Here is a 9,997-nt window from a genome sequence, read left to right on the forward strand (position 1 = left end):
ATTTCTTCTATTTAACTTGCCAATATTTTTCATGTACCACCTTTGCTCTTGTAATTTCTGAATTAATTTCACTTCTACCCTTCCTATATTCTTGCAGGCTTTCTGCTGTATTCCTGACTTTCTGTTGTATTTGGAGAAGAAAGAAACAAGTGAATTATGAACCTGGGACCAATTGGAATGAACTTTCAAAAGACCCAGCAGAAACTCAATGGGGTGAATGGCTTCCTTTTGAGGTGTACTATATTATGACTCCAAGAAGACTATGGAAAGCTGGAGGTTTGGAGAAAATCTCCAGATAAAATTAAATCAGTGGCAGCTTGGGAAATGATAGCTTGATATTGTATTGTGTGGTCCTGATCCTGGGAGGCAGGAGTAATAGCTAGAGATCAGTGAGACAGATATCACCAAAGAACAACAGTGCCAGCTTGTCTGCAGGTTTAATGCTGTCATTAGCATTGGCTCCAGGATAAGAGGGATGTAGGTTAGGGTAGGTGGAATAGAAAAGTTGAGATGGCTGATGTCACACTGTGGCTCAGAAAGGACAGACCTGGAGATGTAAGAGGCCAGCAGATAGGATGCAAGTGGAACAAGAATTGAAAAAGTGGAAAGGAGGGTTCATTATGTGTGTGGGGGGTGGTGGTAGTGATGGAAGGGTGATGGAGGTGCACAGCGAATTTGATAAAAAGTTGACATTGAGGCAAAGATAATGGAAGAAGAGCTCTGTGTTGTGTCAAGCCCAAAATTCATTGAAGTGGTATTTTGAGAGTTAAAACCTGAGAACTTTGTTGAGGACAGTCATTGAGTGATACTAAATTCTTAAGAATCTTAAGAGGGTCTTGCTGAGGTATCTAGAACCTTCTCAAAATAAGGGGCTAGCAATTCAGAACACAGATAAAAAGAAACTTGTTTATCCAAAGATTAGTGAGCCTTTTGAATTGTCTACCCAATTCAGTGTCCATATTCAAAATGAAGATTGATGGATTCTTGGATATTAAGGGAATCAAGGGATATGTGGCTAATGCAGGTACAGTAAGTGATGCCTGGTGGTGATCGCATCAGGTGTGAGGGACTCAATAGCCTGTTCCTGCCTTTATTTCATATGTTCTGCTGGGTCAGTGTTTTCCTTCGTGTTGGTTGCAGGTGTTGGTAGTTTCCAGCTCTCTTATGAGTTGAATTTTGGATTAAGACTCTCCGTTTAACATTATCACCAGTAATTTATCACAAATCCTTGGTAATAATTGTACAATAAAATCCTTTGTTACGATATTTGATTCGTGAAAGCTATCGAATGGGATTTATCCCGGCGGTATTTAAAAACTATGCAACTCTTCAGCGCTACTGAGTTATTCCGTTCTCTTTACTGGTGACCCAAGCCCCAATAACAACCGCAATATTGTTATATTCTCGTAATCGCATCGTAAATTGAGCAGCTTTCTTCTGAAGAATTAGAACATCCCACCATTTCAGTAAACCGAAGCAGGTAATTTACACCAACAACTTTGCTCGCGTTCAAATGTCCAAAGTGTACCGCCGCACGATAGAGACCTGGACCGGCAAACCGTGGCTGCTCAGGATTCCAACCTTATAAACATGTTCTTCGAGATCCAATGATTACCGTTAGTTTGACAGTGAAATCTCAGCATCCATCGAAAGTAATTTTACTATTCCTAATTCCGATTCTTCCATCATATAACGTTGTCTACCGTTTAGTCCTCGAGTGTTATACAATTGGGCCGATGTTTTGAGATCAAGGCATGTTACAGTATTCTATTTTATTTGACTGTTGTACTTATTTCCTTTATTTTCTATTTATGTTGAGATGTTCGCATTAGATGTAACTGCAGTTGATGCTTTGCTCGCTCCACGCCATAACCATTTGTCTGTGGGTGTCTGTGGTGGATCTCTCTCTGCAAGGGATCAGACATATCCAGGCACTTAACAATTACATCATCAGATTTCTTGCGCCACCACTGGCATAAGATTGGAGTAAATGAAATAGTTATCGACTACATGTCAAATTCATTTTGTTCTGAAGCTTCGCTCCAAGATTTGACAACTTTTAGAGGAAAGCGAGAACTAGAAAACGTTCCACAAGTCTAAAGCAAAATATTGCTGCATGAAAATAAAACTAAAATGCCTTTCAAGTCCGCGGAAATACAAACTTCGGCAGTTTCACATAAAATACCATAAAATCTCGGGGTGGATAAAGAAGGAAAGAGGTTTCTGTCAGACTCTCCCGGTACGAAGCGGTAACCGCAGTTAATAAAAACACTGATTTTATTTGTTGTCTTCGGGAAGAAACAAACAACATATCCCTAATTTTCGAAATGTGCCATATATTCGATTATTCTATGTAATTATTTTCCGAAAAACGGTCGCCGAGGCGACTAACTCACTTGTTTCGCTTTTGAAATTATTCAAAAATGCGATTGACTGAACAGTTTATACAATAACGACACTGTCAATAATATTTAGCTGCGATACTGAACAAACTAAACCGTTGGGGGTAGTCAGTCCCACTTCGTTTGGATTTGTCTTGGTAATTTCAAGATAAAGTGACTAAAAGCAACAAAATAGCACCGCCACTGGCAACGCACAAAATAAGTCAGTGCTAAATTCCTATTGCTTCTCACTTCACTTTGTGTCATCATTAAAATATTAGTGATTCCGGTACACCCTAGTCTACCGGCAAAACCAGGTTGAATATGAGATGAATTGTAAAGGTCAAGTGAGAAGAATGTTTCTCTTCTTTCTCCCTCTCCTCTCTGACCACTGTTTATAGGGCTGAAGGAAGTTTTTGGCTGTAAACTGTCATGCACTGCAGCTCACAGTCAAAAGATCTATAGCTGCCCCTGCAGCACTCGGTCATGAGAACCAGCCTGAAATTAGCCTCTGATCCAAAAACAAATTGCTTCCCTTTTACCGGTGAATAGAAAAGAGACGTTTGCTTTTATACACGATGGACATCCTCAGTGTCCCCTCACAATAAGCCGCTTTCATTTCAGACCTGGTGGCCCTCCAAACTCTCTCCCCTCCCCTCCCCTCCCCTTCCCCCCCAACCAACACCCCGCTATCATTAATCTGCGAAACAAACTTGCTTGTATTTTCAAACTTCTGTCAGAACTTGAACCCCATTTCCCTCACCGCATAGAGTGTGCGTTAAGTATCCATGATTCATGGTTGATTAGTCAGCACAAATATTTCTTCAAACCCGTTAGCCTTCAGTTATTAATAAACTGCAATTCAGTGCAATTTGCAGACTGTGAGAACTAGATCATTCGTGTTTTCAGCTGTCATTAACGTTAAAGTAAATTTTGTAAACAAACTGAATATATGCCTATACTTGAAGTACGAAATTCAACCAGGAACGGTAAGAAACACGCAGCATCTGTACAGAGCAAGCAGGTCTGAGGTTCAGGGTGGTGATTCAACCCAAACCCTGCATTATATTTTTTTCATTCCGAGATTTTTGCTTGAAAATTGTTGTGGCCCAAGTTTTCACTATCCGGTGAAAGTCTTTTCAAAAGGTATCCTTCTCGTACTAACTCGATTAACGGTTCCATTTAACTATTTCCTGGTTATTGTCACCTCAATCAAGTGTATCTTTCTGGAGAAGGGTAATACGCCGTTTGCGTTAGCCCAGCGGTACAGTAGGTCGGAGCGAAATGTTTGCCTCACCTCCCAAACAAGTCTCCTAGATAATTTCCCTCAGTCTGAAGATGTATTTGAATTTCTTCTGGCAAACTTTCACCGTTCGAAGATGTCTGTGGTAGATGTTAGTAAAAGTTGCAACGATCTTTCCAACTTATTTTCTTTCATCACAATGGGAAAGTTGTTCCTCATAAAATACCAAGTTAGCAAATGCTCCATATCAGTTGAGATTTCGTTTTGGTATTTTCGTAATGTGTTAACATTTTATAAATTAGATTTCGTTCCATATTAATAACAATAAAAATATTTGATAAATCGGACTCCCCATGCCAGGTATGTTTGGGATTATCGATATTCCAATACTACTTGAAATCGGTGTTTGCATGTCTCGATATGTGTGAAAAATTGTATTGCAAACAGATTAGACACATAAGAGGACTGCGACTCTATATCCTAAAAGCCATTTCCTCATTGAACCCCGTGCTTTGATATAGGTGTAAACATTTGCAGATTTGCATAAAATAGCTCTATTTAACCTGGTAATTACATCTGGCTGGAACTTCAGAGGCTTCCCCCAGCTTCACTGATATGGCCGCCACTGGCCAATCGCAGTCGGGTCATATTAGATCAAAGTACCGCGTATCCAATCCGAGTCCATCCAAACAGTTACCTGACGTCAGCCTTTAGACAGATTAGTATTTATTGGGATGTGTGGGGAGTCACGGTGCGAGGGTAAAAAGGAATATAGTTTTCAGAAGCAGCCTTCAGCTTGGAATAGGAATCAATTGAGAGAAATCTCTGGGCACTAAGTATAAGAACAATGAGTTCTAGTGGACCAGATAGCGGGAAGAGTGGACAGTACCGCGTGGACCATCTTCTAAGTGCGGTGGAAAGTGAATTGCAGGCAGGAAGCGAGAAAGGAGATCCCACAGAGAGGGAACTGAAAGTCAATCTGGAAGACCTGGATCTGTGGTTAAAATTTAAGGAGCTGACTAACGAAATGATCGTTACAAAGAACGGCAGGTAGGCAGCGAGTCGCGGTTCCTTTCCGGAGTTGCTCCCTGATAATCTCATCACTTTGCAGTCGGAGGAGGCATAGGTTACAAAACTGTTAGAAGGGTAATTGAGCTAAATTTATGACTCGGCCTGTAATTGTTTTCTGTGATTGTACCGTTAAACAAAGCATCCTAATGTTAAGAAATATGTGTGTGTGTGTGAGGTGTGTGTGTGTGTGTGTGTGTGTGTGTGTGTGTGTGTGTGTGTGGGTGTGTGTGTGTGTGTGTGTTCAATCCACCTCCTCTTGGGCTATTTTTCTCTCGTGTCTTGGTACAATTCTATCAGTGGTGCCTTTATAAGCATCTTTCAGGGTGCTGTAAAAGAGAATTTATATGGAGTTTGCTGCAATGGATAAAGTAACTATCAGCCCCTCTCTTCTTCCCCCCCCCCCCACCCCATCTCTGTTCACATGCCTTGATTTTTTTATATTCTCAGGAGGATGTTTCCCGTACTCAAAGTGAATGTGTCGGGGCTAGATCCCAACGCTATGTACTCGTTCGTGTTGGATTTTGTGGCTGCCGACAATCACCGCTGGAAGTATGTGAACGGGGAGTGGGTTCCAGGCGGAAAACCGGAACCCCAGGCTCCGAGTTGTGTTTACATCCACCCGGACTCGCCCAACTTCGGAGCGCACTGGATGAAAGCCCCCGTTTCCTTCAGTAAAGTCAAACTCACCAACAAACTCAATGGCGGAGGACAGGTACACCTTTTAAATATAGAGCATATTTGACCAGGCTCAGTAACCGGTGAATCCAATCACAAATTTGGAATTAGATCACTTTCTTGCTGATTTTAGTTTATATACCTAATTCTGCGCCATTAACAACCATAGTGATTGACCTTTTTTACCTACGCTCAGTAATATATGAAGATATTACATCGTCATATCTGGATAGAAGCACCGCGTTGAAATATGTGAACTCTTTCAGTAATCACCATATGCGAATAAACTGTTCCCTGATTAACCTGAAAACAAGAACGATTGAAATATTCTCCAATGTATTATGAAAGAATACCGAAAAGCAAAACTATTCTGTATTCCCATGACAATCCCATATATCTTGGCACTGTTCTACGACATTCCAAGTGCCTTTCATTTTACCATAGAGCAATTGGAACATAAAATGGAAGGAGGAAAAATACAATGTCATGAACCACGTGCAGGTGAATTCTGGAGGTAAAGTGTATCTATTTATGAGCTAAACCAAATTAGTTCAAACGACAGAAGGGCCAGTGAAAGCAGGAGTGCTATATCTCAATAAAATAAGGTTACAAAAACATTGACTATTATCGGGAGTTTCACAGAATCACGCAGTACTAAAGCTTTGATGCAATCGGTATAACAAGAGAATGGCAAATATTATTGTAACGAAACAGGAACATTTCAAGCATATCAATGCTATTAAAATATAACTAATATCTCAACGGCCTTTTCTTTTAAATTTCAATTCAAAGATCATGTTGAACTCTCTGCACAAGTACGAGCCCAGAATTCACATTGTACGAGTCGGGGGACCTCAAAGGATGATCAGCAGTCATTCGTTCCCGGAGACACAGTTCATAGCCGTGACGGCTTATCAGAATGAAGAAGTAAGTGTCCTTCAAATAATTTGATATTGTGTCAACAGAAGACCAGGATGGAGCCGAGGACAGTCAGTCGTCCTTGATTGTTATTGCGATTGATTGATGATGAGCACATTCAATTCTTGAAACTGTTAAGCCCTTATCAATAATATTTTAACAATACTGAATATTAACATTCGAGTTGACTAGAACATCAAAATATTAAATGACAGCAACTCATCCGTGCAACCAAAGCTGAAATATTATCTTTTTTCGCCCACAGATCACAGCTCTTAAAATTAAGTACAATCCATTTGCAAAAGCCTTCCTTGATTCGAAAGAGAGGTGAGCCATGAAAGTATTATGTGATAGCATTTTGGGTGATGGTAAATTTGTGCGTTGTGTTAATAGACTTTTTTCGTCCAGAAGCGATCACAAGGAAATGTTGGATGACGTGGGTGACAGTCAACAATCCGGATATTCGCAATGTGAGTTGTTGAACTAGATATTTTTCATTGATTACATCTGATTGTAATATTTTAATTTGCTTGTGTCTTTCCACGTTCATTTTTCCTCCCCCAGTAGGTGGCTGGTTTCTGCCTGGCACAGGTAGCCTGTGTCCTCCTTCTAATGCTCATGCTCAGTACGGAGGACCCCTCTCTCTCTCCGCTCCCCATGGCTGCGAACGTTATTCCACCCTGAGGAATCACCGCTCCGCTCCATACCCCAGCCCGTACACACACAGAAACAACTCGCCAAGTAAGTGGCAGCATCGCCCAGATTCAATTGTAAAGCATTTTAAAACAATCTGGGAACATATTCGAGACAATGCACAGGTCGCTTCGTGTATAAAGTTTGAATTGCTGTTGGATATCAAAGGCTCCTGGATATCTTTTGTCATACTAATGTACTTTGAAGACTTCATTATATAGTATCTGAATGGAACGCTTAAATATGTTCCCTTCAAAACGCGACGCCTAATGTATGATACATTAACTGGCCGTATGCAGATATTTTTACATTTAGGAAGGGAGACAAAGAACTAAGGCAACGCGGGGGGCCTGAGTGTGTGGGGGAGGAGGAGGTGGATAATGGCGGTGACTGGTGATACAGGATAATATCGTTGAAAAGAGCGTCACAGGCAAGGTAATTTAAGCCTTGGTCTAATGGAATTGTACCCTTCCGAGTAGAAGGAAATAAAATCAATTAAGTAGAATACTGTAGCGAGTCTTAATTTCAGTACAGTCATGCTCGGGGTTCAGGAAGAGCATGTAGGGACAAAAAAGTTCTAAAACACTAATTATAGTAATATTAACACTGTATAAACGGAGAAAGGGGAAAGGAGTATCAGACTACCAGTTTAAATTAGAACGACTGCAGTTCTCTGTTTAACGTAGTAATTTTATTGTTGCCAAATAATGTTAAGGTTAGAATTGTTTATCAAACTTACCATATTCATTCGCACCTAATAAATTTGTAGAGATTATAACGTGGAAAGTTTGACTTGGGTTGATAATGATGAGGTAAATATTTCGTTTCAGATCTCTAAATGGGCACTCCTCAAATGGAACATTCAGTTGGATGTTAGGCAGCATGATGACACGTTAACAATTTTTTAACAACTTCGTATCATCATTCTTCTTTAATATAGTTGTTGCGCTGTGCAGTACACTTATTTGTGACATTTTGGCAACATCCAATTGGAATTGGTTTATTATTGTCACTTGTACCGAGGTACAGTGAAAAACTTGACTTGCGTACCGTTCATACAGATCAATTCATTACGCAGGTTGTACAACGTAAAACAATAACATAAAGCAGAATAAAGTAACAGCTACAGAGAAAGTGCAGTGCAAGCAGACAATAAGGTGCAAGGTCATAATAAGGTAGATTGCGAATAACGATGTAGATTGTAATTTGCTGTGATTTTTCTCTGCAGCCGGTTATTCCGATAACTCCTCGGCTTGTCTCTCCATGCTTCCCAGCCACGACAACTGGTCCGGTCTACAGGTCTCTACGCATACTAGCATGCTGCCCATGACACACAATACCGGCACTGCCACCAACTCCAGGTATAAGATCTTTAGCAGATAAGCTTGACTAATATATCACAATATGGAGGCACCAATGGTAACGGGAACTCCCGTTGGTTCCCGAGGTCGATTTGGCTTCCTGCTGTTGCCAAATCCCCCATTTAATTCTGTTTGCCAATCCTTTTAGATTAAGCTCCAAACCTGTTCCTAAAGCAAATGGAAATAATGCAATGAAATAGCTATTTTGAATCACATTTCATCCATATTAAAGACAGACAGTGAAATAATGAAAACAGAATGTAAATGTCATCAAATCATAATTGCCATAAACATTCCTGTGTCCATCAAAATGAAAGCAAATTTAGTAACTTTTATTTGAAGTGCAACATACTACTGTTAATGTATATTAGAGTAAATTACATGATTCTTTGTGGAATATGAAATTAAAAGTTTATTACAACGAATTAGGTTTTTGGAAAGCCTTACGGGAGATAGTTAGGTAGTATATAAGACGCCAGTTTTGAAAAAAAAAATGACGTGAAACTTCAATTTCACCGAACTCAATTTACAAAGCACAGGTGAAGGAGCTGCTATCAGCATATCGTCCTTACACCCGCCCCACCCCCAACCCAATCCTGATGCCAAGGAAGTTTCAAACATCATCAGTTAAATTAATTCTTTGAAAATATAATTTTAAAAAAATAAATATTAAACATTTAAAAAGTAATGTTTTAAGTCAATCAACGGAAAATGCGCACAAATGGGAAATTGTTGAATACACTCAAAACAAACTTCAGTTTTAAATAACAATTACTTCGGTTCTTCATTGTTTTCGACTCATATCTTCCACATATCGGCCAGATTGGGAAATGTGTTTTTTTTCATTCGGACCTTTAGGAATCTGGATCGTTCTACCAGAATATATGCTGGAAGCTTCTTCCACATTTATTTTTAGAAGGGAACTGGACTGCTACTAGAGGATGAGAATTTGACAGGATCACAGACAAAGAAGAAAGGGTTGTTGGAGGAAGCCTGATTGTTCTTTTAGAGAGAGAACACAGAAACGCCGGGATGAATGGCTTCCGTCTATGCTTCATTTTACCGTAATCACAATGACAGCGGAATTATGACACATTTCATTATCCATTGTGTGTAAGGAAGTCACATAACGTTTAATAACTATTTTGTTCTCATTGCAGCCAATACCCGAGTCTGTGGTCAGTCAGTAACAGCACCATCACCCCCGTGTCCCAGTCTGGGACCATGTCCAACGGCTTGAGCTCACAATTCCTGCGGGGTTCTCCAGCTCATTACCCACCTTTGGCTCATTCAGTGAGCGCCACCTCCTCGGGATCGCCATTGTATGACAGTGGAACCGGAATGGAGCTTTCTGACAGTCAGTTCGACACTTCTCCGCACAGCAGACTCTCCTCCACGTGGACTCCAGTTACTCCCCCATCCATGTGAAGACACTCGTATCCACTCCGTCCCCTAACCATTTATTTAATTTAAGGACCTCTTGCCTATTTCCACCTCCCCCTTTTGGATTTAACGTTTATACTCCAGTGGGAAAAAAACGAATAGCACGAGAAACGAACTTTTTAGAGTGTTTGAAAAATTTACTATATTCATCGTCAGAGTTGAGGGTTGCTCAGTACAAAGTTCCTCCAATCTTGGCGTTTATGGAATTGACA

At 40.3% G+C, this 9,997-nt stretch overlaps 1 protein-coding gene across 3 annotated transcripts; it reads left to right on the forward strand.

Moving 5' to 3' along the window:
• The first annotated feature begins 4,471 nt into the window (after positions 1–4,471).
• tbxtb (T-box transcription factor Tb) lies at positions 4,472–9,770 on the forward strand. Of its 3 annotated transcripts, none has more exons than XM_052012325.1 (8): positions 4,472–4,674; positions 5,143–5,407; positions 6,163–6,297; positions 6,554–6,615; positions 6,697–6,758; positions 6,853–7,029; positions 8,210–8,342; positions 9,503–9,770. In XM_052012325.1, the coding sequence occupies exons 1-8, from the start codon at positions 4,472–4,474 to the stop codon at positions 9,768–9,770; spliced, it is 1,305 nt and encodes a 434-aa protein (XP_051868285.1). The 3 variants fall into 3 exon arrangements, with proteins under 3 accessions (XP_051868285.1, XP_051868286.1, XP_051868287.1); XM_052012326.1 differs by having other exon boundaries at positions 6,856–7,029; XM_052012327.1 differs by lacking the exon at positions 6,853–7,029.
• Positions 9,771–9,997: the final 227 nt, after the last annotated feature.

Source organism: Pristis pectinata, chromosome 3 (genome assembly GCF_009764475.1).
Source record: "Pristis pectinata isolate sPriPec2 chromosome 3, sPriPec2.1.pri, whole genome shotgun sequence".
Lineage (NCBI taxonomy): Eukaryota > Metazoa > Chordata > Chondrichthyes > Rhinopristiformes > Pristidae > Pristis > Pristis pectinata.

Bases quoted from the DNA above. Each gene is read 5' to 3' on its own strand.
- tbxtb (XM_052012325.1), top strand. From the start codon at position 4,472: ATGAGTTCTAGTGGACCAGATAGCGGGAAGAGTGGACAGTACCGCGTG. The intron at 5,408-6,162 runs GTACACCTTTTA...TTCAATTCAAAG, and splicing joins AACTCAATGGCGGAGGACAG to ATCATGTTGAACTCTCTGCA. The intron at 6,298-6,553 runs GTAAGTGTCCTT...TTTCGCCCACAG, and splicing joins CGGCTTATCAGAATGAAGAA to ATCACAGCTCTTAAAATTAA.